Consider the following 26,882-nt stretch of genomic DNA (forward strand, 5'->3'; position numbering starts at 1 on the left):
GATGAGAAGGCTTACAAGGGAAGAATTCTGCCTGATATTATTATTCCAGGAAGTTATGGGCACAGCATTAGAGAATATTTACATTACATGATCACCGAAGCAGAGTGAACAGGAAAACACTGGGAAGGTGAAGAAAAAAATATCTTATCTAGATTTAATTCTAGGCATAGATTTAAGTTTATGGAAAAGGAGCAAGAAGCTTCCTAGGATATTAGGATATGTTTAACCTAATAGTTTTTGTTTGCTCTTTGATGAATGTAAATAAAACATTTGTACATCAAAGCATAAGAACCACTGTATCTTTTACTTAATCTATAAAATGTGTTTGTTTTAAGGTGTGGAAATTTCTTCATTTAAGGTATCAATGAATATATTAACCTTTGTTTAATTGGTTGTCACTATATTAATCACGTAGGCTCTTCTTTCAGAGAATGCTAAACTCTGTGAGTCTAGTTTCATCACAGCACAGCTATTCAGAGAGATTCAAATCCAAACACTTGGGAATATAACATTTTTTAGTAACTTAAAAAATGTCAAATAATTACATTTTAAAATGGTAATTATTTGCCAATTAAATTTTTTAAATCAATATTTATTTATTATATATTTCTTAAAGAACTTAGCTTACTATTAATCAAATGTTCAAAATAAATTTGGCATTTCTATATGAAGAATTCCTCATCACTTATCCTATGACCTGATGTACGTTACAAAGATATGTAACATTATCCTGCATTTTACATATAATATTCATGGAGATACCTGGCAGTCTACAGGGGAATACCTTCCTAATTCAGCTTTGAGTGTTAAAATAATGATAGTGATATAAGGGGACTTGGAATACACGTTGAGACTTACTCTACTTTTTTGCTTAGATAATTTTCTTGGCATTCTGGCTCCAAATGTTTAAATATGAACAGCAGAATGTAAAAAGCAAAATTCAGTTATGAGAGAAAAATTTGCTACTTTGCCAGGGTGGTTGTGAGGTATTTTATATGCCTTGAAAATAACTTGTATTTTGTTGATTATTTGATAACTTTGTTCATTTATCAATAAGAATCACTCATGTGTTACACTTTCATATGCCACTTACTCAAAGTGGTGGAAGATGAAAGATGATCATCTTTCTTACCAGTTGGCTCCTATAATTCACACAGAAAGTGTATTATACATACATATTCAAGACTCATGAAAGCCATTCAAATTTGTGTATGAAATTTGTATAATGTACTTATATTATTAGAGAGTGAAAATATATTTTTTACAGAATCAGCTTGAAGATTTCATTTGATAGGGCTTATGGATGCACATTTTGGGAAGAATTTCATAAGAGTGCATTTAGAGGTACATGGATAAACAGACTTTTTTGTCAGAAGATATATTTTAGTCAAGCCAATCTATCTGATTTTGTATTTATATGTCCTAACAGTGACAGCACTACTGCTTAAGCACTGCTAGGAACACATGTTTTAACAGGTGGACAATTTAGGTAGACTCCAGTTGATTCAGTACTTAGTCTTCTTAGGCTGGAGTTCATTACAATAGAACTTTTTTTTTAAATGCTGTTTTTTTTGTTTTGTTTTGTTTTGTTTTTTGAGAGACAGAGAGAGACAGCGTGAGCGGGGTAGGTCAGAGAGAGAGGGAGACACAGCATCCGAAGCAGGCTCCAGGCTCTGAGCTGTCAGCACAGAGCTCGACGCCTGCCTCAAACCCACTAACCGTGAGATCATGACCTGAGCTGAAGCCCGCCACTCAACCGACTGAGCCACCAGGCACCTCTATGATAGAGCATTTCTTAGGGAGTGTGTTGGCAAAAATTCTTAGATACGCTATAGTAATTTTAAGATATCATTCTTAAGTATTCAAGATCTTCTTTCTTTATTTTTTTTTAATGTTTATATATTTTTAAGAGAGATAGCACGAGCAGGGAGGGGCAGAGAGAGGGAGACACAGAATCTGAAGCAGGCTTCAGGCTCTGAGCTGTCAGCACAGAGCCTACTGTGGGGCTCGAACTTAAGAACCATAAGATCAAGACCTGAACAGAAATTGGTTGCTTAAGCGACTGAGCCACCCAGGCACCCAAGGATCTTATTTCTTAAAACACATAATTCCCATCTGGGTTTTGAACAGAGATCTTAACAGGATGGTAAAACATATGTGGACTTTTGGTTAAAAGTTTATGCATTATTGAGACTCTTCTGTTTTTTTCTCATCACCTATAAGCTCAATTAATAGACTCCAGTTGTTTGGTCATAATCTGGAGTGCCATTTAATCAAATCGAATCTTAGAAGCAGGAGAAGAGCTTTGTACCAAATGTCGCTTTGACATTGATAATAATAGTTCCTTGTGTCCTAATCTTTTGTTTTAACTATTATTTCATTCATAGAGCTGAAGAATAAAATCAGCATAAGAAAATGTTTCATAAAAACTAAACTCTCTAAATGATATTTTAATTTTTTAATTTATTTTTTGAGGGACAGAGAGAGACAGTGCGAGCAGGGGAGGGTCAGAGAGAGAGGGATACACAGAATCTGAAGCAGGCTCTGGGCTCTGAGCTAGCTGTCAGCACAGAGCCTGAGGTGGGGCTCAAACCCATGAACCGTGAGATCATGACCTGAGCCAGAGCCGGATGCTTAACCAACTGAGCCATCCAGGTGCTTCTAAATGACATTTTAAAGCCATTTCATTTTAATGAATAATTTCCTAGATGCTTTTTAATTCCTAAAGATATGCTCACACATGGATTATTTACCTTTAGTAGTTTTCTTTCAGCTTCATATGAAAAAACAACTTAGTATTCATAAGTAATATTGAATACGTGATTTTTAAACTTTAGCTTGTTATGAAGACAGCCATTTTTAATCGGAGGTTTTGTAGCTTTATTTATAGAAGTAGTTATTTCTGAGTCCACTCTAATGTGCCAAAATGATTTTTATTTTAAATTACCCATTGTTCCTGCTCTCTCCCATTTTTGCCCTGTAGCACTGGTTGACATTTCATAGAGAGTAAGCTGGCATAGGGCTGGAAAATATGTAATTATAAGAATCACCTGCTCTTGAATTTCCCATTATATAATAGTCATGATTCAGGCAGACTTTTCATAGATGTTTGATTTGGAATGAGAAGTTTTCTTCTTCCATGACCTATAATTAAAATGTGGCATTTTGATAAATAAATAGAAGATAATTTCTGCATAATCCAGCTGTGAATCAGAGCTGGTGAAGCAATGTAAATCTTTGACCTGTATCATATAAGCAGTAACATATATAATTGGAAATATATTTTAAGATCAAGTACAATAGACACCCCCCGTTTTTTTTAATGGTCTGTAGTTTAAAGCAAGCTAAGTGCTAAACTGTAGTAAGATGCATATTGAGAGTTTGGCTTTACTTAATGCTTCTCAAAGGACTTCCAATAAAAGGATACCCACTAAAACTACATTTGAATATTTTCTTTTCTTTTAATGATTTATAACCGTAAAGGTAAATACTTATCAGTTGCTGTAGCATGCTGGTAAGGACCAGGAATAGACTGTATTTCACGTCATAGTTGAAAAAGAAATTTACTGATACAACAGTAAACCAAACTGTTTGCTTTATAGTCTTATCTGTTGCATTAACCTTTATACATCTTTATGGTTAAAGTTGTAAGTTTTAATTAATTGACTGTAGAACCATGCATCCAGTTCCTGATAATAAGTTTGTGTTCTTTTCTGGATACTGCAGTAACTGACACGTTCTCCCAGTGTAGTTTAGTTTGTATATGTTTATTTTTAAAGATATTATATATGTCTATGTATATTGTTTTTCTGCACTATAACAGAAATTATATTATTCCAAAGTGTTGCTACAACATTTGTCTTTTGGCAGATCAATACACTTTATCTTCTGTCTTCTGTCTTAGTCAATTCTGACTGCTATAACAAAAATACCATAGACTGACCAGCTTAAACAGTACAAGCCTATTTTTCATAGTTGCTTGAGCCTGGGAACTCCAAAGTCAAAATGCCAGAAATACATTTCATTCCTAGTGAGAGCCTTCCTTCTGGTTTGCAGATAGACATCTGCATAGACAGAAGAGACAGAGAGAAAAAATAAATTCTCTCTTGTCTTTTCTCATAAGACCAGTAATCCCATCAGGAGGGCTGCACTCTTGTGACCTAAGTACCTACTGAAGGCCTCATCTCCAAATACCATCATGTTGGAGACTGGGGTTTTAACATATGAATAGGACAGGAGGCCACAATCCTTCTGTTCATACCAGCTTCCCACAAGGGCTTTATAATTTTGGATATCTATCCTATGAATTGAATTGACTTTAGAGCGATTGAACTAGAGCCAAATGTCATCTCTAATTGTGAAGTTTGAAGTGTCCTAGTCAATGAAGCTAAAGCCTTAAAAAGGTTTCATGTGAATTTATCAATTCTAAAATATTTTAGATTTGAAAACGTCTGCAGGAATCTGTTCTTCAAAATAGTTGGTTTTTAACTGCATTTGTAGTATTAATATTTTTATATCTATTTTACCGTTTATCTTTATTGTTAGTATTCTGTGCTCATGTTTTGTTTCCTCTTCCCCCATTATCTCTTTAATGCCCTCTAATTTAGTTTCATTCATCACCACTCTTCTACTTGCTCCATGGTGACTTCTCTGTGAAGTCTCTTGAAACATTTGATATAGTAGGCCTCTAACACTCTATGGAAATACAGGCTTGACAAATGACAAACACTCAATACATTTCAGTTAACATGTAGATGGAGAAATGAAAAAACTCTCCCTATTTTCTATGATGTTGTATTAGCCATATTCTACTCACTAGACTATTTCCTTCTTTGATTCTTCTCCTCTCTTCCTACATGCAGCACCCCCAAATTTCAGTCCTCAATTATTTATTTTTCTCTCTCCATGCTCTTTCATTTAGAGATACCTCAACTATTGCAACTGTTGCCTCTACATGAACTCCTTTCCTTTTCTTCAGGACAGCTTTCTCATGAGCTTCAGTTGTGTATCTTCACTTGTCTTCTGAACATTTCTACTGGATATCCTGCTATCTTTTCAAACATAACTGGTTCAAAACCAAACACATGATGTTCCTCTTCAATGGTATCTTTCTGTTGAGGTTTTTTTTTTTTTTTTGGTCACAATATTTCCTTATTTTGGGGTGAGGGAGAAAGTGAGGGAGAGAGAGAGAGAGAGAGAGAGAGAGAGAGAGAGAGAGAGAGAGAGCGAGCATGAGCGAATGAGCCATCGACAGAAGATCCGAAGCTGGCTCTGCACTGATAGCAGAGAACCTGATGTGGGGCTTGAAATCACAAACTGTGAGATCATGACTTGAACTGAGATCAAGAGTTTAATGCTTAAGTGACCCAGCCACCTAGGCACCCCACAGTATTGCCTTTTTATTGGCCATTGTTCATTTTTATCTTCTTCCAGACACTATACATACTATTTGTTGCATCTTGTAGAAAATATTGGAGTTGTTCTTCCTTTTCCTTACCAATGTTAGTAATCCCCTTAGTGTACTTAAAACAAACCAAGTCATGCCATCCTATAAGGTACTGCTCAAGTTTATTTCTTAAACTACCTCTTTCTTCAGGAATTGCCTTTACTCTAAAACCTTTAAGAGCTACCCACTACCTGTGGAAGTAGTTTCCAAATTCTTATTAAAAAAATTCTTAGACAATTTTATTTAACTTTTTTTTTTACCTGGGACTCAAATAAAGAAGAGTGAATCTTTTTTTTTAATATTTTATTGTCAAATTGGTTTGCATACAACACCCAGTGCTCTTCCCCACAAGTGCCCTCCTCCATCACCACCACCTCTTTCCCCCCATCCCCCTTCCCCTTCAACCCTCAGTTCATTTTCAGCATTCAATAGTCTCTCAAGTTTTGCATCCCTCTCTCTCCCCAACTCTCTTTCCCTCTTCTCCTCCCCCTGGTCCTCCATTAGGTTTCTCTTGTTCTCCTGTTAGACCTATGAGTGCAAACATATGGTATCTGTCCTTCTCCGCCTGACTTATTTCACTTAGTATGACACCATTGAGGTCCATTCACTTTCCTACAAATGGCAATATTTCATTCTTTCTCATTGCCATGTAATACTCCATTGTATATATATACCACATAAGAAGAGTAAATCTAAAGAGATTTTGAATGAAAATAATTCATACTCCTTTACTTGGACTTCACTTACATATTTTTTCTGGGCATTTCTCTGGAATTCTGGGACATTTTATAATACAGTTTGAAACCTAATGGCTTTAGTACAAAATCCTCATTTAGGATTAGGCCCCATTCCATTCAACCAGTCTGTTTATTACATCTAATTGTTTCATGTGAATTCCATCTTTGTATCTTGGCTTCTATTTATTGTTTAGTGCCCAGAATGCTGTTAAACTACCTTTTTGCTTCTTTAAGTCTTATTCATATTTCCAAATGCATTTCAAGCCCTACATCTTCACTGAGCATATAGATGCATTTTTAGGAAATAAAGAAGTTAAGTATCTTTTTTTTCATGACGTATATGTATCTAGAGGGGGTACTATTTACTTTTTTGGGAAAGTACTTCTATATTACATTTAATTATTAGATAAACAAATATCACTTTTTTGGTGCTTATTATATTTCAAAGCCCTAACCTGAATGATCTTAAGCATTCAAAAAGAATGAGTCCAAGATTGCTTGATGCTAAAATATATGTTAAGAGCATGAATCTAAGAATAATAATTACATGACCCAAATTAATAATTTTAACATATTTTTATTATTTTCTATACTTGTTTTCTTTTAGGGCCTGCAGCATACAATCCTGTTTTAAGGAAATCTTGCTCCATACCCTTATTTGTTAAGTCATCAAAGCGTTTTAAAGATTCCAAAGAGATTACTCCTGGTCCAGCCACATATGAGGTTTGTCAATGATAATTTTCTTTTATCTGTAAACAAAAATAGAATAATTTCAAGAAAGCACTGAAAATATCTACATTGAAGTCCTTTCTATATATTTTATTCATATTACTGGCTATTAAAATCTTCTGGCTAAGGAAGGCATTTTTAAAAATATATTCTGACAGTTTTTAAACACTGAATAAAGAATTGTTTGTCAATTTATCTATAAATGTCCAGTAAGCGCACACACACACACACACACACACACACACACACACGTAATTTTTTACATCCCTTAAACTTTAAAGACTGAGTCATTTACATATACGAATAGAAATATCCAAGTATTATTGCAATCATGAATTTTTTAGAAGGCTCAGAAGATAGCCCTGTTGATCCAGTAGAATCAGGTATGGAACTTTTATCTTCTTTTAACAAGTATAGAAGCTGAGTCTTTTAAGCTGTGGGCCTTCTGATTACAAGGACACTAAAATAAACCTTAAAATTTTTAAAACTGTGTTCAGTATTGGCCTTAATTCCCCACCTAGGATTAATGGGTCCCCCATTTGCACTCTACTATTAAAAGTGAAATATTTTATGGTGGCTTATAGCAAGTAATTTAAGAGTTAATACTCAGGGCAAACCATGGTGAATATAGCTTTTTGGGTTAGTTAATGACAAATTCATTTTTATTGAATGTATGCTTTTCTACTTATTTAAAATGTCATGATCTAAATCATTTTTTGGCCTTCTGTCAAAGTAGATTCATAATACAACATCGGGGAAAAAAAGAAAAAGAAAAGAAAATGAATAATGAAAGAGTTGTTGTTTTATTTGTTGACTGTTGATTTCCCCAGAAGACCGTTGCTAATTCCTACTGATTAAGCAATACTAATTCTATTTACTTTAGAAAGGGAGAATCTGCTAAACAGTCTTAATAATATTTCAGGAGGTACAAATCAAAGGACTTTGGGTGTTTTAGGACCTGGACTGTGTGATGTAAGACAGGTCTTACAAACGGGGAACTGGTTGGGATTGGGCAAAGTTTATGACTTGTTTATATTGGGTTATTAGGCACAGTGAGGAAGGTTCTTAAAGTGTTGATCAGTAAGCTATCAGTTTTGATAAATTAGATGGTATACCTGTTCATAGTCTGATATGTTATCATATTAAATCTTTAGCTGAACACTTCTCTCCTACTTTTAAAAACTGATTTTAGTGATATTTACAAATAATAATGTCAGTAAATGTAATGATATCCTTTTATTTTGTGATACATTTGTCATAGAAAATGTATCTACTAGTCTTTCTAGTATTTAAAGATATTCTTTCTTTTTCTTTCATTAAGATTTTAGAAATTATATCTATACTTCTTCATTGTATTTCTACGCTGAAAGAAAACATTTATGGGTTTGATAATGATGTTTATTCAGGTATTGTCTGAATATACATATATATACACACACATACACACATATATATACACATATATATACATACATACACATATATATATATTACTGCACTGCAAGATAACTTTTCTATTGAGAATCGAGTATGTAATATATTTTTCTTCCCAACACCATTTGTTTTCTTTAGTAATTCCAAAATTTTTGAAAAAGTAACTTTCTTTAAAGTGTTCCTTTAAAGAAGTTATTTTTAATCTGATAGGCCAGTAAATTATAGGTCCATTTATTACTATTTGTTCTTACTTTTAAATTTGATACTTCTGTCTTCCTCTATTGACTTTAATAAGTTTAAGTTGGTAACTCTTGAGAACATGTTTGCCTAAATATTTTAATTTAATTTAATTTTTTACAGAAAAAGATGATTTTTGAAATTTATAGCATTGTTTTAAGATTGCAATATTATATTCTACTTGAAAAATACTTACTTGTGTATGAACTGTCCCATCATTAGTTATAGGTTTTCAGTGTCACATGTTCATGCTGGATCTAACCTATTCAGTGGAGGCGGTACTTACAATAATATCTATTAACAATAGCTCTCTTAAGTTACACAGCCGTATTTTCAAAGTCTGCTTACCATTTTTATTCTTACATAAACAGTCCCCTGAGTTTCCTACGCAGAATTAGTGTTCTCTCTCTCTCTCTCTCAGTAGGGGTGTGGTCAGAATTGTCACTGGAACATCACTCACTGTATTTCAATAACAAGCTAATCTGTTTGTCTTTTTTGCTCCTTCTAGTTTTTGATATTTATTGGTTCACTATCACTGACCCTTTTAAAGATATAATGAAAGCTAGGGGCCCTTAAGGGGAAAATTTTGCACATACGCTTGTGTAAAAAAACGTGTATGCTATTTTAGATGGTTTGTTAACCTACAAAAACTCACGGTTTCAACCAGGAACTCTCAGTAGCAGATTCGGAATTCTATAAGGGAAAGACTTTACTTTCATATTATTGGGGCTTCAACCATAGTATTGGGCATATAGGAACATAGTAATAAATGCTTATTGTATAAATCAACAAAATGGATAATTCTAAGATTTTCTTCCCATAATTAAATCACTAATATTTATCCATGTATAAAGATGTACTTATTAACTTAGTGAGAAGAATATGTATCGGTCCTTTCAAAACAGCAACAAGGTTTTATTGTCTGATTAATGTTTTCTTGTTGACTATGTCTTCTCACTAAACACCAACATTTTTAAGGATTACATGAAGCAACACATTATTTCTGGAATTTAAAATTGACTATTATATGAGAATATTTAAAAACAAGATAGAAGAAACAAATGAATTTAGCTTTTAAAAATCCTTCATTTAAATATTACAGAAAAATTTAAATATACGTCTCTTTAAAAAAGCAAATTCTACTGAAATTAACTGAAATTCTATAATACAAGTATTTTTAATATAATTTTCTACTTTGTTCATATATAATTGACATATGTATGTATTATAAATGATTGCCATGATGAGGTAGCAGTAAATGATGCCATTATTTCACATGGTTACCATTTTTGTGTGTGTGATGATAATAGTTAAGATTTATTCTCTTAGCAATCGTATCATATTATTAACTATAGTCACCATGCAGTACACAAGCTCTCCAGAGCTTATACCTTTTACCCAATTTCTTTCTGATTTTTCTATCCCCACCCCCCAAGCCTCTGGCAACCATCATTTTACTCCATCTCAATCAATTAGCCTGTTTATGATTTCACATATAAGTGAGAACATACAATGTTTATCTTTCTCTCTCTGACTTATTTCACTTAGCATAATGCTTTCAAGGTCCATCCATGCTGTCAGAAATGGCAGGATTTCCTTCTTTTTTTTTAACGGTGGAATGATACTTCATTGTTGTTCACACACACCACAACTTTATCCATTCTTCCTTTGATAGATACTTAAGTAGTCCTCTGTCCTGACTACTGTGAATAATGCCACAGAGACGGGGAGCACAGGAGTCTAATTTATTTCCTTCAGATATATACCCAGAAGTGGCATTGCTAGATATGATATTTCTAATTTTAATTTTTGAGGAATGTCCATATTGTTTTCCTTAAGGTTGTACCAAATTATACCCCACCAACAGTGCCTCAAAATTCCCTTTTATCCACATCGTTACCAACATTTGTTATCTCTTGTTTGATGTTAGCTATTCTAAGGGACGTGAGGTGATACCTAATTGTAACTTTGATTTGCATTTTCCTGATAAGGAGGATTGTTAGCAGTTTTCTACCTATTGACCACGTATATATATTTTTTTGAAAAAGTGTGTATTCAAGTCCTGTGCCCATTTTTTTTACTTAAGTATTTTTTCTGTTGAGTTGTATGAGTTCCTTATATATTTTTATATTATCCACTTATCAGATAGATGGTTTGCACATATTTTCTTCCATTCCATAGTATGCCTTTTCATTTTTCTATTGTTTCTTCTACTGTAGAGAGGTTCTTCAGTTTGATGTGGTTCCGCTAGTTTATTTTGGTTACATGTGGTGTCATATCCAAAAGAATTATTGTAAATACTAGTGTCAGAGAGCATTTCCCCTATGATTTAGGAGTTTCATGGTTTTAGGTGTTAAATTTAAGTCTTTAATTCATGTGTGTGTGTGTGTGTGTGTGTGTGTGTGTACGTGAATAGGATAAGATAAGGCTGCAATTTCATTATTTTGTATGTAGCTTTCCAGTTTTCCTAAAACCATTTATTAGAAGGCAATATCCTTTTCCCATTGTGTATTGTTGGTGTCCTTATCAAAGGTCAGTTGATCATATATACAAAATTTCATTTCTGGGCCCTTCTGTTGCCTTTGTCTATATGTCTCTTTGTATACTAGAATCTTACTGTTTTAATTACTATAGCTTTGTAGTATATTTGAAATTAGGAAGTGTGAGTCCAGCTTTGTTGTTCTTTCTCTGGATTTCTTTGGCTACTTGGGGTCTTCCATGGTTCCATACAAATTTTAGGACTAAGTTTTCTATTTCTGTGAAGAATGCCTTTGGGATTTTGATAGGGATTACATTGAATCAATAGATCACTTTAGGTATAATAGATATTTTAACATTATTAATTTTTCCAATTCGTATACATGGGATATCTTGCTATTTATTTGTGTCTTCAAGTTTTTCCATCATTGTCTTAACAATTTTCAGTGTATAACAGATCTTTAGCCTCATTGGTCACATTTATTTCTAAGTATTTTATTATTTTTTATTCTATTATAAATGGGATTTTTTGATACTTTATTATTAGCATATAAAAACATAACTGATTTTTGTATGTTCATTTTGTATCCTGTAACTTTACTGAGTTCATTTATTATTTCTAACAGTTTATTTGTGCCGCCTTTAGGACTTTCTGTATATATAAGATTATATCATCTGTAAACAGATAATTTTACTGCTCCCTTTCCAATTTGAATAACATTTATTACTTTTTCTTGCCTAGTTGATCTTGATAGGACTTCCAATGCTGCTAAATAGGTGTGGGTAGAGTGAGCACCCCTGTCGTCTTCTTGATATCAGCAAGAAAGTTTTCAACATTTTACTACTGAATATGATATTAACTGTAGGCCTGCCATATATAGTCTTTATTATATTGAGGTATATACATTCTATACCCAATTTGTTGAGAGTTTTTATCATGAAAGGATGTTGGATTTTGTCAAATGTGGAGTTTTATTTGCATGTATTGAGAAGATCATATGATTTTTATCTCTTATTCTGTTAATGTGTTACATCACACTTATTGATTTATATGTGTTGAACCATCCTAGTATCCCAGAGATAAATCTCACTTGATCATGATGTAAGATCCTTTTAAGGTTCTATTGAATTTATTGTGCTAGTATTTTGTTGTGCTAATATTTTGTTGGCCTGTAATTTTCTCTTCTTGTAGCATCCCTATTTAGCTTTGGTATCAGAATAATGTTGGACTTGTAAAATGAGTTAGAGAGTGTTATCTGTTCTTCAAATTTTTGGAATACTCTGAGAAGGATTGGCATTGATTCTTTAAATTTTAGGTAGAATTTACCAGTGAATCCATCTAGGTTTTCCTTTGATGGAGGTTTTTGATTACTGATCCAATCTTCTTTATAGTTGTAGGTTTATTCAGATTTTCTATTTTTTCATAATTCACTGTTGGTAGATTGTATGTTTTAGGAATTTATCCATTTCTTATAGGTTATTCAGTTTTTGGTGTATAATTGTTCATAATAGTCTTTATGATCCTGTGTGTTTCTGTCACGTCAGAATGTCAGGATATGATGTTGTAATGTCTCTTTTTTGATCTGTGCTTTTATTGATGTCTCTTTTTCCTCAGTCTAGCTAAAGGTTTGTCAATTTTCTTTCTTCCTTTCTTTTTATAAAAACAAACCCCTAAATTTGATGTTTCATTCATTTTTTTTGTTTTTCTGGTCTGTATTTCAATTATTTCTGTTTGATCTTTGTTATCTTCTTCCTTCTGCTAACTTTGGACTTAACTTGTTCTTTTTCTAGTTCCATGAGATGTAAAGGTATTTTTTATTTGTGATTTTTTTGTTTGTTTCTTAATGGAAGCATTTAGTGTATAAACTTTCCTCTTAGAACTGCCTCTACTACATCTCATAAGTTTTGGTATGTTGTGTTTCCATTTTCATTTGTTTCAAAATATTTTTTGACTTCTCATTTGATATCTTCTTTGACTAATTCGTTGTTCAAGAGTATGTTAATTTCTACATATTGTGAAAATTTCAGTTTTTTCCCCCTTTTATTGATTTCTAGTTTCATACCATTGGGGTTAAAAATATCCTTTTTGTATTTTCTCCTTATATTTGCTAAGGCATGTTTTGTCTTGGCAACTGTTTCTTGTGCATTTGAGACTGTAGTTTTATTGCTGTTTGTTTGTTTTTTGCTATTGGATAGAATATTCCATTTATGCCTGTTAGGTCCTTTTGGTCTAATGTGTAGTTCAAGTCCAATGTTTCCTTATTGAATATTGTCTCTCTGGATAATCTATCCATTTTTAAAAGTGATGATTGAAGTCCTCTACTGTTATTGTATTATTTATATTTCTCTTCAGATATGTTAGTTTTGCTTAATACATTTTGGTACTCTGCTATTGTATAAATATACATTTACAGTTCTTATATCTTCTTGATGAATTGATCTTTTTATGATTATATAATGGCTTTCTTTGCTTTTACATTTTTGACTTAAAGTCTATTTTTTATTATTTAAGTATAACTACTCTTGCTCTCTTAGTTTCCGCTTGCCTAGAATATCTTTTTCTGTCCCTTCCCTTTTGACTTATATGAATCCTTAAGCCTGAAATACCCATATAGTTGTATATTTGGAAAAAAAATCCATGTTGCAATTCTATGCCTTTACATGGAAAATTAATCCATTTACCTATATTATATACTAATAGAGAAGAACTACTAATGCCACTTTATTAATTATTTTATGGCTATTTTATAGTTTCCTGTTGCCTAAGCTGGCATCTTGTCCTCATGCAGCTGCAGAAGCCCAGAAGCCAACAATGGCTATGGCCATGTCTTCTAGAGTCTGAAAGGAACCGGGAGGGATTCAAGTGGCTTGTATCGTATACTTTTCCAGCCACAGTACCTTGGATCATTGCCAGTGTGGTCCCAGACTCTAGCAGGGGTAGTTGGGAGAGCAGAGGACATGAGAGGGGACTCAAGTGGCTGGCATCAGTGAATTCAAATACCCATGGGAGGAAAGCTGGTGAGATCTGTTGGAGATCCACAGCAGCTGTGCTGACCTTTGGCTTTGTCAGTGGTACAATCTACTGAGTTTGTCTGAAGAGCAGATTTTGTGAACTGCAATTGATTATCCTGCATTTATCCTAATAGTCTCTGCTTTTCTTTCTTGTTTCCAGCCAGCACTAGATGTTTTAGTTTTGTTGGTCTGGGTGGGGTGAAACCAAAGCAGGACCCTCCCACAATACCCCAAGAGGCTGGCAAAGCTGGCCGCCCACTCTGCTTTTTCTTTCTTGGTGAGTGATACTTTCTTGCTGGGAAGTTACTTCTTGGAATTGGGAGATATGAAAAATTCAATTGTCTTTTTCTCTTCTTGTGCTATTATTCTCAGCTTTTTTGATTATAATGTTTTGCTAAAATTTCTTAAGTGGACTCTAGACATTTTTATTAATGGATAGCTGATCAATCATTGATATTTATGAGAAAACAGGGAAGCTGTGTTCTACATCACCATTTTCTTCCACTGAAATATCAATAATTTTTTTCTCCTAGCACTTTGAATTTATCATCCCACTCCCTTCTGGCTTGTAAGGTTTCTGCTGAAAAATCTGCTGACAGTTTGTGAGGGTTCACTTGTATGTGTGACAAGTCATTTTTCTCTTACTGCTTTCAAAATTCTCTTTGTGTTTGACTTTTGACAGTTTGATTAAGATATGTCTTGTGGATGTTTTGGATCCATTTTTTGGAGGGATCTTTTGGGCTTCCTTAATTTGATTTCAATTTCCTTCCCAGTCTGAGACATTTTTAGCCACTATTTCTTTGAATAAATTATCTGGTCCTTTCTCTGTGTCTTGTGGAACTTGTATAGTGCCTATATTGATTCATTTGCAGATATTTCATGAGGCCCTTAAACTTTCTTCATTCCTTTTCCTTTTTCTTTTTGCTTCTCTGACTGAATAATTGCCAATAAGCTGTCTTTGAGTTTGTTTTTCTATCTTCTGCTTGATCTAGTATGATGTTGAAGCATTCTAATGCATTTTTCAGTTTGATTGCACCTTGAGCTCCTTGATTTCTCTTTGGTGATTTTTAATACTTTCTCTTTGTTGAAATTCTTACTTTGTTCATACATTGTTTTGATCTTGATGAGCTTCTTTATGTTGGTTATTTGGAATAGTGTGACAGGTAAATCATATATCTCTGTTTCATTAGGGTCAATTTCTGGAGACTTATTTTGTTCCTTTGTTTCTCTGTTTTTTCATTTTCCTCGATTCTCTGTCTTGGTGTCTGTACATTAAACCAAACAACCATTTCTCCTAGTCCTTGGGACGGGCCTCATATAGGAGAAGACTCTCAGCACTAAATGCAGTCAGAGATTCTGAAGACCTCTCAACCCTTTTTGCTAGTTCAACCTGCTTCCTTTCTTCGTGGCAGCCTAGAGTGTGCTGGATCATATTGATGCTCAGAGATAAATGAGGCAGATGAAAGCTCCTCAGGCAGCCCCAGGAGAAGTTGAATCAGATGTTTTGTCTAAGTCTTTCCCTCCTCAGTGATAATTTGGGATCTGAGGTTTTCAGCCTGTTTGCTCTGTACTGGGCTTGGAGGAGAGGCAACTAATTGTGTTCTAGATTAAAAGCTGTCATTGTTTTCACTAGCTCCTAGGTTTTTTATATTTTAGTGTTTGTCTGTTTGTTCTGACTTGCTAATGTAATAAAGAAGAACAGTCCTCTGGATTTTTCAAAAGGAGAATAAGTACATTGGAAGGGAGATTCAGAAATTTACTATTTAAGTCTTATAAGTTGAATCAGAAGAAATGAAATATAAGGAAAGATAAATATCTCCAAGTCACTGGATTTTGTTCATTATTATTTGATAAAATATGTTAGATATCAATTGTTAGTCTCAGATGAGTTCCATTCAACTTGATATTAGTATATTTTTGTCTTATATTCTGACAATTGAGGCTTTTATTATTATCAGAAATTTCTCAAGTTTTGGTGGAACTTGGTAGATATTATATAGCAATATGGTAAGGAGAAAAATATGTAACAGTTTTAATTATAATAAAATAATTATTATATTGAGAATCAGTAAAAGATACAAAATTGTGGGGTATGAAATCTTTGTCAATGAAATGGAGTCAGGCAATCTTCAGAAAGCATTTTATATGAAATATGAGAATAATGTGAATTTTCTACTTGGACTAGCCACACAATACATGCAAACTCCAAGAGACACTGGAGAATAAAATATCCTTGTAAAGATTTTATTAAGTCAGTTATGCTATAACATAAAAGATGGTATGACATTAGACATATAGACAATGTTAGATTACATAGTATATTAAATAATACACAGAGTTTTTGTTTTCTCCTCTTAACTACAATTAGACACTAAAGATGTAGACACTAAAGATTTTTAGTAGAGGTATACTATTATATATTAACATAAATGAAGCAAAACCCAGTTTAAAATTTTTAATATTTCAAAAATATTATTTTCCCTTTGTTACTGGATACATTACTAATACAGGATGCTGAGAGTTGAGCAATTTATATAGTTTTTGGATGAAGGTTAGTTTCTAAATTTATTTCCAAATGTTCATATTATCTTTGTAGGAAATATTTGATTGTAATTATAAACTATATTTATTTTAAACTTCTATTTTAAAAACTTACTTTTATACTCAAGTTTCAAAGTTTGTGAAACAGTATTTTTTATCCTTTGGAAATGAGATTTGAAATTTTTGCTTTTAGAAATCAGTTTGCACTTCAATTCTAAAGGTCATGGCACATTTCTTAAAACCCCAAAATGAATGCTGAAAAGCTGCCTGTCATTTGCCATTCCCAACAAAGTTCTCTGACTCTCCATGGACTATATCCTTTGTTTAATTTTCTCCTTTCATGTCTGCTTACAGAGCTCTTGTTAGTCCTTGAACTTCCTAAGTTAGTAAGTTTGGGGAGACTTGTTAAGGTCTTTCCTGAAAAATCTATTTTCAATTTATCATATTAGGCCTTGAGATGCCTGTCAGAGGTATGGTCTGTTCTGTATCTTGAGAGAATTCCAGATTAATTATGTTACTAGTTATTATATTGGAATAAAGATAAATCTTTGGATTTTAAAGACTGGTTCCAACCTAGAAAGATTTTCTGAGTGATTATACATTATGAATAATTTTCATGAAGTCCAGAATCCCTTTAAAAGAAGCAAAATAATGTGTGCTCTTGCATTTGTGTACTTTTCTGTAGATAGTTTCCATAGTACTCTCAAAGTAAACTAACTTCCCTCCCCCACCACCAAAAATAAAAAAGTTTAAGAATCACTGTTTTTAAACAAAAGAATACCCTTAGCTGTTATTAATTTAGATAAAGAGCAGAGAATCACAGTTTCTGTCCCCTCTGAAGTGATGTTGTCAAGAAAAAAAGTCAAGCTCTGGCTATACTAATTGCCATGGCCGCAAATTCTTAGGTACTAAGTCGCTGCTTTATTTAACACAGATAGTACTTATAGAATAACCTGTGTAAAATGTTGTTACACCCAGGAAAGTTACATGTGATATTTTATATAGACAATGGAGCACTACAGTTAAGAAAAGTGAAATATAGGGTTTTCGCAGAAGCATAGGGTGATGACTTGAATGTAACAATATAAAGAATAGAGTGGAAAGAAACCAGTTTCATATGCATGTAATCTATTTTTAACTTGAAATAGGGTTATTTCTTGGTGTATTTCAATATGCTAAAAATTATTTACGCCATCACTATTTTTATTACCAAAAAGTACTTTTGCCTGAGACATAATTTAAGTTTGATCTATGAAGGCAGGAAAATATCTTACCAAAATGAAAGTTATGTGTTTTTCTATTCTGTTTTTCAGATTACAATGTGGAAGTTTTATTATTTGTTCAATGTAGTATTTCAACTTTAGCTTATTGATAATTAACCATGTTTATAACCAAGGAAGGGATATTTTATTAATAGTTACAAAATTTTATTTCTGGTTATTGTAATACGTCATATTTTTATTTTTTCCCTAAAATATAAACTTTAGTTCACCAGCATAGCATCTTGTTTATAAGTTGAGGTTTAGTTGTAGATTAGAATCATTGTTAGAGGAGAATCAGTAAATTAATATGTAGAGCAGACTTTGAATTCTCAACAATAAAATCATTAGAAATATCAACTATTTTCTTCTTCAAGAAAGAGATAATTCTCATGTTCTCTTTGACAGTCAGAAAAAATTTACTGTCAAATGCCAAAGCATACACCCTCTGGCCCTCTTTTTCTCCTGATATCACTCAGTTCCAAGGATGATGCCCCTCAAGGCTCAGTGTGTTCCTTTTCTTGGCCTTGTTGTACTAATTACAGTCTGACTGGATATTGGCATCTGGGACAGTAATGTCTTATCTTTACTCATTCTGTCATTGATGTTAACCTAGTCATTCCTGAGGCAATTGATATTGACCTGTTTATGCTTTTGTTCAATAGTTCTACTCAGGAAAAACAGAGGGTATGGCTGCAAAAATATATATCTTTTATTCACAGTTTTCAGAGTCCCAAGTTACATTATTTTCCTTGATGTTCCTTTTTCCTTTTTTGCACCTTTCCCCCTTAGTTTTAGAAGAATTTGGAAAAAATAAATATTAAAGGTATCATGTAAATTAATAGCCACATGAATAAATTAATGCCACCTGTTTATCCAGGGTTGCTTTAACAAGCTGAGGTACCCTAAACTCACTCTTCTCTCACTGTGGGTTTTCTGCTCACCAGATATTTTATGGAGAGATAGATGAAATGATTGGTTTCCTCACATAGATTAAAAATGTTGGACCTTCAAAGAGCCCATTCATATCACTTTGCTAATTACACATCTGGAATCAAGAATGGTCTTTGGTTTTTATATGAATATGAACACCTATTTAATACTCTTGATGTGTCATATGTAGTTCTTTCTGGCCCAAATAGATTCAGATTTTTGCCACGAGGACTAGAAGAGGCCACCTCCTGGCTACTTCCTCTATCAATGGTCTTAAAATCTTGTAAGGTAGTCCATTTTGTGTCCTAGGAAACATTAATTCCTTTAGAATGGGGTCTGATGTGGTAGCTCAAACTTAATTACCATGAGTCTGAAATATATTTCTGAGTAACTGTTGTCTGTAAAATGTAAAAAAAAATCAATAACTCTAATTTACTAGGGAAAAGGTGATGACAATATTCACCTTGTAAAAATAAAGTGCTATTTTTGTATTCTTTATTATTGGATGCTATATTTTAAATATGCTATTCAATACTATTTCTTCAGTAACTGCTTTATGGATTTAAATATCTTTGAAGTATAAAATTAGTTTTAAGCCCCCTCAAAACCTGAGATGTTAGTAACATTGCAGTAATAAATAAGCATATATTTATATTCACATATAAATGACGGTTTAAAATAGTATGATTTTCTATGTGTGACACATACTGCTTGCTTTATAATTGCTCAAAATATCAGTTTCTTAATGATAAGGAGAAAGATAGGGATGTAACATTTTATGAATACTAAAGTTTTATGTCATTTATTTTAAATTCTCAGATGCTTTTCTCTCAATGTTGTATTATTTCCTTTGTGAGGCCAAAAGGTTGACTAGGAAAGTAAAATCAACATTGAGGAGCATACTTAGCTCCTTTTATAAATATAGTGTTCACTGCTGGATGAATAAGCATCCAAACCTTAAAATCATATTTTATGGTGCACTCAGGCACTGAGCCTGGGTGGCTCGGTTGCTTAAGCATCAGATTTAGTCTCAGGTTATGGTCTTGCAGTTGGCAAGTTTGAGTCCCACACCAAGCTCTCTGCTGTTAGCCTGGAACCCATTTGGATCCTGTGTAACCCCCTTACTGTGCCCCTCCCTTGCTTGCACTCTCTCTCTCTTTCTCTTTCTCAAAATTGAATAAACATTAAAAAAATAAAATAACATTTTATTTCTGTAGCAGAAAATAGATGAGTTGATAAGATTGATTTCTTTTTCATCAATCTCTAGAAATCATATGTATGTGATATCTGATCTCTGTCCAGAGTGAAAGAAAGATCTTAGATTATATTTCCTGGTATATCATAAATACTTTATAATTATTTATTAAATTAGTAAATGTGATTCCAACTTATCCTGTAATATTAAATCCTTATTCATTTCACTAATCTATAAGAATATTACTACCTTCATTTCTATATATTTAATAATTTCTATTGACTTCTGAAGATCAGGGACATATGTGGCTTTCTTTTTTAAATAATCTGATACCTATTAGATGTACCTCTCATTTTATCTTACTAAAAACTTGGCATTTTCAAGAAACTCTGAATGGTTTTATTTTAGAAATTAAGCATTTTTATATTTATACCTTTATTTTCTTAATGTGCATTTGCCCTAATTGAACTTAATTATATTTAAGATCTTTGATGACTACTTATAATTCCAATTATACTTAAATTTTAAAAATGTTTTATTTATTTTTAAGAGAGAGTGTCATTGTGAGTAGGGGAGGGTCAGAGAGAGAGGGAGACACAGAATCCAAAGCAGGCTCCAGGCTCAGAGCTGTCAGCACAGAGCCTGATGCGGGGCTCGAACCCACAGACTACGAGATCATGACCTGAGCAGAAGCCGGACGCCTAACTGACTGAGCGACCCAGGCACTCCTCCAATTATATTTTATATATGCTTCTCAATAATTTGGTACAAGTAGCAGATAAACAAGCATATTTTTAACTTTCATAATTATAATTTGGCTAAAGTAACATTTAGAAATTTACTAAAATTTGTCTTCATTTGGGTCTTACATGAATATTTGTTCAAATTATATCCTAATATTTGAATAAAAGATTACAAGTTAAACTAAGAAGTAGTAGACTGCTAACTTGAACAACCTCATGGTTTTGTACATATCATATGAAGATTGCTTTTAGATCATAGAATTTGGGATTTAAAGGGTCCTGAAACATTCATTACCTCATTTAATTCTTTAATATGCTCTCTAACTTTATTTTTTCATCAAACATCTATAGCATGCAAAGAAGTAAGCTAGGTATTGTAAAGTATATGTGCGTAGCTTAGTGTTTAAGCATTCACAATTGAATTGGAGGTTTAAAAAATACAAGTGTATAATTAAAAACACCGTGATTTAGTAAAAAATAATTTCACAACATATGCCAAATTTGTGTGTGTGATAAAATCATGCTAAAAGATATTCAAAAATTCCTTTTTTCCCAATTTTGTTGAGAAATAGTTGACATACATCAATGCAAGATATGTTTAGGCTATACAACATGGTGGTTTGATTTACATATATTGTGAAGTTATTACCACAATAAGTTTAGTTAATATTCATCATTCAAAGGATACCTTATTAATTCTGACTTTGTCTTTACTGATATTTTTAAGAAGCATTTTTATCCCCAAATCCTTCTCCCATTCCTTAGAGAGAGGCCGAAGGAAAAGGCCCGAATCATAAGATTTTGTGTTTTTGCTTTCATTTGTTCCCTTTATTCTGGACTTAAATTAGAAAGCATATTAAAATGCTAAGTATGTAATTTGAGAAAAAACGGAAATTTCCATTTGGAAAATTCATTACATAAAATAATTTTACAGGAAAATAAATATCAATTTATAAAACTAAGTGCAATGCATTTACTACTCTGATGTGTTTCATCTATTGGAGAAAAAAAGATCCTTAGTTAACTAAACAGTATTTAAAAATCACAACTTAAAAATCATCAAAGAAATAAAAATATTTTTTTGCCAACCAGTAGATTTAACACCAAAGTAAAAGTGGAAGAGAATATACAAAAAAGGGGGTGGGAGCAAGTGACTTCTGCATCTTTAGACTGCCATCCTTCTCCCAGCTTAGTTCTTGGGTGGCATCCAGGAGTCTAACTTCTAGGCAGGAGAATGTCAGAGTTTGCTCTGGGGAACAGATTAGGCCTAAGGAAGAATGAAAAACAAAAGCAATTTAAAAGTACTGACATCAAGGTTTTCCTAATGAAATAACTAAACCATATCATCATAAGATTAGGTTGACAAGCCCAGCTATGACCAAGAACTTCTTTTTGTTTTTGTTTTTGTTTTCTTTTTTAGTTTATTTGTTCTTTGAGAGAGTAAAAGAGAGCAAGCAGGAGAGGGGCAAGAGAGAGAATCCCGAGCAGGTTCCTCATTGTTAGCACAGAGCCCAATGCTTGTCTCGAAGCTCCAACTCATGAACCAAACCATGAGATCATAACCTGAGACTCAGATGCTTACCCATCTGAACCACGCAAGCGCCCCTGCCAGAGGACTTCTACGTAACTTTTAGTGTCCTAAGGAGTGGACACTACGGAGTGGAGAGAAAAAATGAATGGGACACAAAGATCAAAGACATGTGAGATAAGCTTTTTGATTAGATAAAGGCAAAAAAGAAAAAGAAAAGAAAAGCAGTTTTGAGGACACAGAACTATTACAAGGAGAAGAAAACTTGAAATAATCTAGTATTAACAATTTTCAGACAAGGCACTTTATCCACGGCATGAGAGCACTTGATGGACTTTTACTTTTAAGGAGTGCTTGCATAGTGACTACTGTTACTTGAAGTGTGTGTTTTTTTCTTCCATTCTTTTTCTGAAACAAGTCTCACTATCTGACTTCATCTACAATTCAGGTTGAACCATATAAAATTACAACTTTTTTAAGTCAACAGTGGTTAAATATTGGCAGTTTCATACGGTTTGCGCTAATACTATTTTAAGTTTTGTATGGTATGTACTCCATCAGCCAGGACTTTGTTCTTTATATTTTTAAAAATATTTTTATTTTTTTAGAGCAGGTTTAGATACAGAAAAATTGTGTTGAGGTTAAAGAGTTCCCACATATCCTCCCCCATCTCACATAGCTTTTGCTATTATGAACATCTTCTAGGTGTGGTTCATATGTTCTAACTGATGAAACAGTACTAACACATTAGTATTAACTGAAGTCCGTAGCTTACATCAGTGTTCTGTATTGTACAGGTCTGTGGTTTTTAAAAATGTGTAATGTCCTGTGCCACCATTATGATATTATGCAGAATAGTTTTACTTCCTTATATAATCCCTGTGCTCCACCTATTCTTCTTGATTCCTGGGTAATTACTGATCTTTTATATATAAAACATATATATATATGTATATATATATCAATCACACCTTCTTTATCCATTCATCCATCCATCGATGGACATTTGGGCTCTTTCCATACTTCAACTATTGTTGATAGTGCTGCTATAAACATTGGGGAGTATGTGCCACTTTGAAACAGCACACCTCTATCCCTTGGATAAATACCTAGTAGTGCAGTTACTGGACTGTAGGGTAGTTCTATTTTTCATTTTTTGAGGAACCTCCATACTGTTTTCCAGAGTGGCTTCACCAGTTTGTATTTCTACCCGCAGTGCAAAAGATAGATTTAGGTACTTTCTTTTGGCATTTTTGGTCAGGTATGAATAAAGTTGCTAAAAGCATTTGTGTGTAGGTTTTGGACGGTCATGAGTTTTAACTCATTTGGGTAAATAGAAATACGATTGCTGGATCATGAAGTAGGACTATATTTAGTTTTGTAAGAAAATGCTAAATTGACTTCTAAAGTGACTATTATTTTTCATTTTCACCAGCAATGGATGAATTCCTGTTACTCCACATTCTCATTAACATTTGATATTGTTAGTGTTTTGAATTTTATCCATTCTAATAGATGTGTAGTGATATCCCATTGTTGAATTTGCAATTTCCTAATGACATAATTTTGAGTATCTTTTCATATACTTATTTGTTTATCTGTCTATTCTTTGGTGAAGTGTCTCTTCAGATTTTTTATCCATTTTGTAATTTTTAAAATACTTAATTCTTTTAGCATGACAATAAACTATTAGAAAATAAAATACTTAAAAATTTTTTAAATATTTTAATTTTTGAATGTTTATTTTTAAGAAAGAGAGAAAGAGAGAGAGAGAAAGCATGAGTGGGAGAAGGACAGACACACACACACACACACACACACACACAAATACAGAATTTGAAGCTGGCTCCAGGCTCTGAGCTGTCAGCACAGAGACCATGGACACAGGGCTCAAACTTATGTGAGACCATGATCTGAGCTGAAGTCAGACACTGACTGAGCCACCCAGGTGTCCCTGTAATTTTTCAAACAATTGTTGGGTTTCTTGGAGGGCCTGGGTGCCTCATTTGGTTGAGCACCTGACTTTGGCTCAGGTCATGATCTCAAAGTTTTTGGGTTTGACCCCCACTTTGTGTTCTGTGTTGACAGCTCCAAGCCCAGAGCCTGCTTCTGATTTTGTGTGTCCCTTTGTCTCTGCCTCTCCCCAACTAGTGCGTGCTCGCTCGTGCTCTCTTTGCCTCTCTGTCTCAAAAATAAATATGCATCAAAAGACATGCATACATACATGCATACATTGTTGGGTTTCCTTGTATGTTTTTTATACAAGAGCTTTATAAGAAGTTTTTCACAAATATTTTTTTCACACTTTATGGTTTGTCTTTCACAGTAGCTTTCACAAAGAATTTTTAATTTTTATTGAAGTCCAATTAGCATTGTTTTTCTCATGGGTTATTCTATTGATGTTATATTTAAAATCATTGCTGATACTCTGATTTCTTTCAGATGGTATAAATGTTTCACCTTTTAAAATCCTTGCCAAATGTAAGGTCACCTAGATTTTTCTCCTGTATTATCTTCCAGACATTGGTTTTGTGTTTTATGTGAATTCTGGAATTGACTTTGAGTTAGTTTTTGTAAAAGGTTTAAGGCCTCTCTCTGTGTATGTATGTATGTGTATATACATATATATACATATATATATATATGTATATATATGTATATACACACACATACACACACATACTTCAATATATAATGTGTATTTATATATAATATATAATATCACATATATATGTATATTTGCATGTTGATGTCTACTGTTTCAGCATGATTTGGATTGCCTTTGCTCCTTTATCCAAGATCAGTAGACTACATTTGTCTAATTTGGGGCTCTGTATTCTGTTTCATTGATCTATTTCTTCTTTTGCCAATATCATAGTGTCTTGATTACTATAGCATTATAGTCTTGCAGTCAAGTAGTGTTAATCCTATGATTTTGTTCTTTCATATTAGACCCATTCTTGGTCTTTTGCCTTTCCATATAAACTTTATCAGTTTTTTGATATCCATAGAATAACCTTCTGAGATTTTGATTGAGAATATATTGAATCTATAGATCATTTTGGAAGATTTGACATTTAAGTAATATCAGAGCCTTCTTTTGATTACCTTGGAATATTTCTCCATTCATTTATATTAATTTTGATTTCTGTCATCAGAATTTTGTAGTTTTCCTTATATAGATCTTATAGATATATGTTAGACTTATACCTAAGTATTTCATATTTTTAAAAATAATTTTTATTTTCCTATTATTTTTTAATGTTTATTTATTTATTTTGAGAGAGAGAGAGAGAGAGAAAACAAGTGTGGAAGGGGCAGAGAGAGAGAATCGCAAGTAGGGTCCATGTTGTCAGTGCAGAGCCCAACATGGGGTTCGATCTCACAACTGTGAGATCATGACCTGAGCTGAAATGAAGAATTGGATGCTTAACTGACTGAGCCACCTAGGTTCCCTCTAAGTATTTTATATTTTGGGGTGCTTATGTATATAAGATTATATTTTTATTTTTTAATTCCAATTGTTCATTCTTTGTATATAAGAAAGCAATTGGCTTTTGTCTACAAATTTTGTATCTTGGAACTTTTCTATAATCACTTACTAGTTTGCAAAGACTTTTTGTTGATTCTTTTGGATTTGGATTTGATGGTAAGTAAGATTTTTCTACTGGTTAGATCTTCTTATAAGCTTAGACATAATAATAGACATCCTTGCAGTCATCTAGTGGTATTTACCACTGACAGAGTTCTTATGTACAGAATGCTTTTATAGCAGGATTTGCCTGTTCTGTCAAAGTTGCTAATTGCAAATAAGTCTGAAATGTATTGATTTATGAGGCACAATTCTCTGGAAAATGTCACTTAATTTATGCAATTATAGAACATAAAATAGAGATCGGTAGTGATTGAATAGGTTCTTTGTGTAAATGATATTTTGCATGCATTATTTAAAAACCACACATGGTACACACAATGGAGTACTACATGGCAATGAGAAAGAATGAAATCTGGCCATTTGTAGGAACGTGGATGGACCTTGAGGGTGTCATGCTAAGTGAAATAAGTCAGGCAGAGAAGGACAGATACCATATGTTTGCACTCATAGGTCTAACAGGGAATTTTCAGAATGATCTAGCTTCAAGAAAAGCAAGCAGTGAGTAGTGCTTAAGAAAAATTGATTCAGTATCTAATGGATAGTTGATACCTGCCACAACACAGCATTTTATATACTGTTAAGTGAAACTGCAATACAATCTAAGTTTATTTTGGGAGTGTTTGCTGTATCATTGGATTTAATGAAATGTTTAGAGGTGCAGTAGGCCTGACTTTGAGTAGATAATGAAAGAAAATCCAAAATACTTATTGATTCATGATGTGGTTTCATCATAGTTTGGGCAAACCATGCAGTATTTAATACATAGTAGCAGAATATTTACTATTGAAGCTTGAAAAGATGTGAGTTCTTTGTGTGCAATCTTTCATTTATGCATGTGAGAGGGTTTTCTTTTTTTAATATTTTTACATGGTAGTACTTGTTTTCCTTGTTGGGGGTGTTTGCTTATTTAATACATTCCATCAAGGACAGAAATTACATGCTGTTTTTTTTCCCC

The 26,882-nt window shown here is 33.0% G+C and overlaps 1 protein-coding gene across 1 annotated transcript in view; it reads left to right on the forward strand.

Annotated features, from left to right (window-relative positions):
• Positions 1-26,882, forward strand: part of STPG2 (sperm tail PG-rich repeat containing 2) — a 446,153-nt gene that overhangs the window by 273,622 nt on the left and 145,649 nt on the right. The window contains exon 10 of the mRNA XM_029922541.1: positions 6,791-6,906. Coding sequence (XP_029778401.1) covers positions 6,791-6,906 — 116 coding nt within the window. The remainder of the gene's footprint in view (positions 1-6,790; positions 6,907-26,882) is intronic.

Source organism: Suricata suricatta, chromosome 1, assembly GCF_006229205.1.
Source record: "Suricata suricatta isolate VVHF042 chromosome 1, meerkat_22Aug2017_6uvM2_HiC, whole genome shotgun sequence".
NCBI lineage: Eukaryota > Metazoa > Chordata > Mammalia > Carnivora > Herpestidae > Suricata > Suricata suricatta.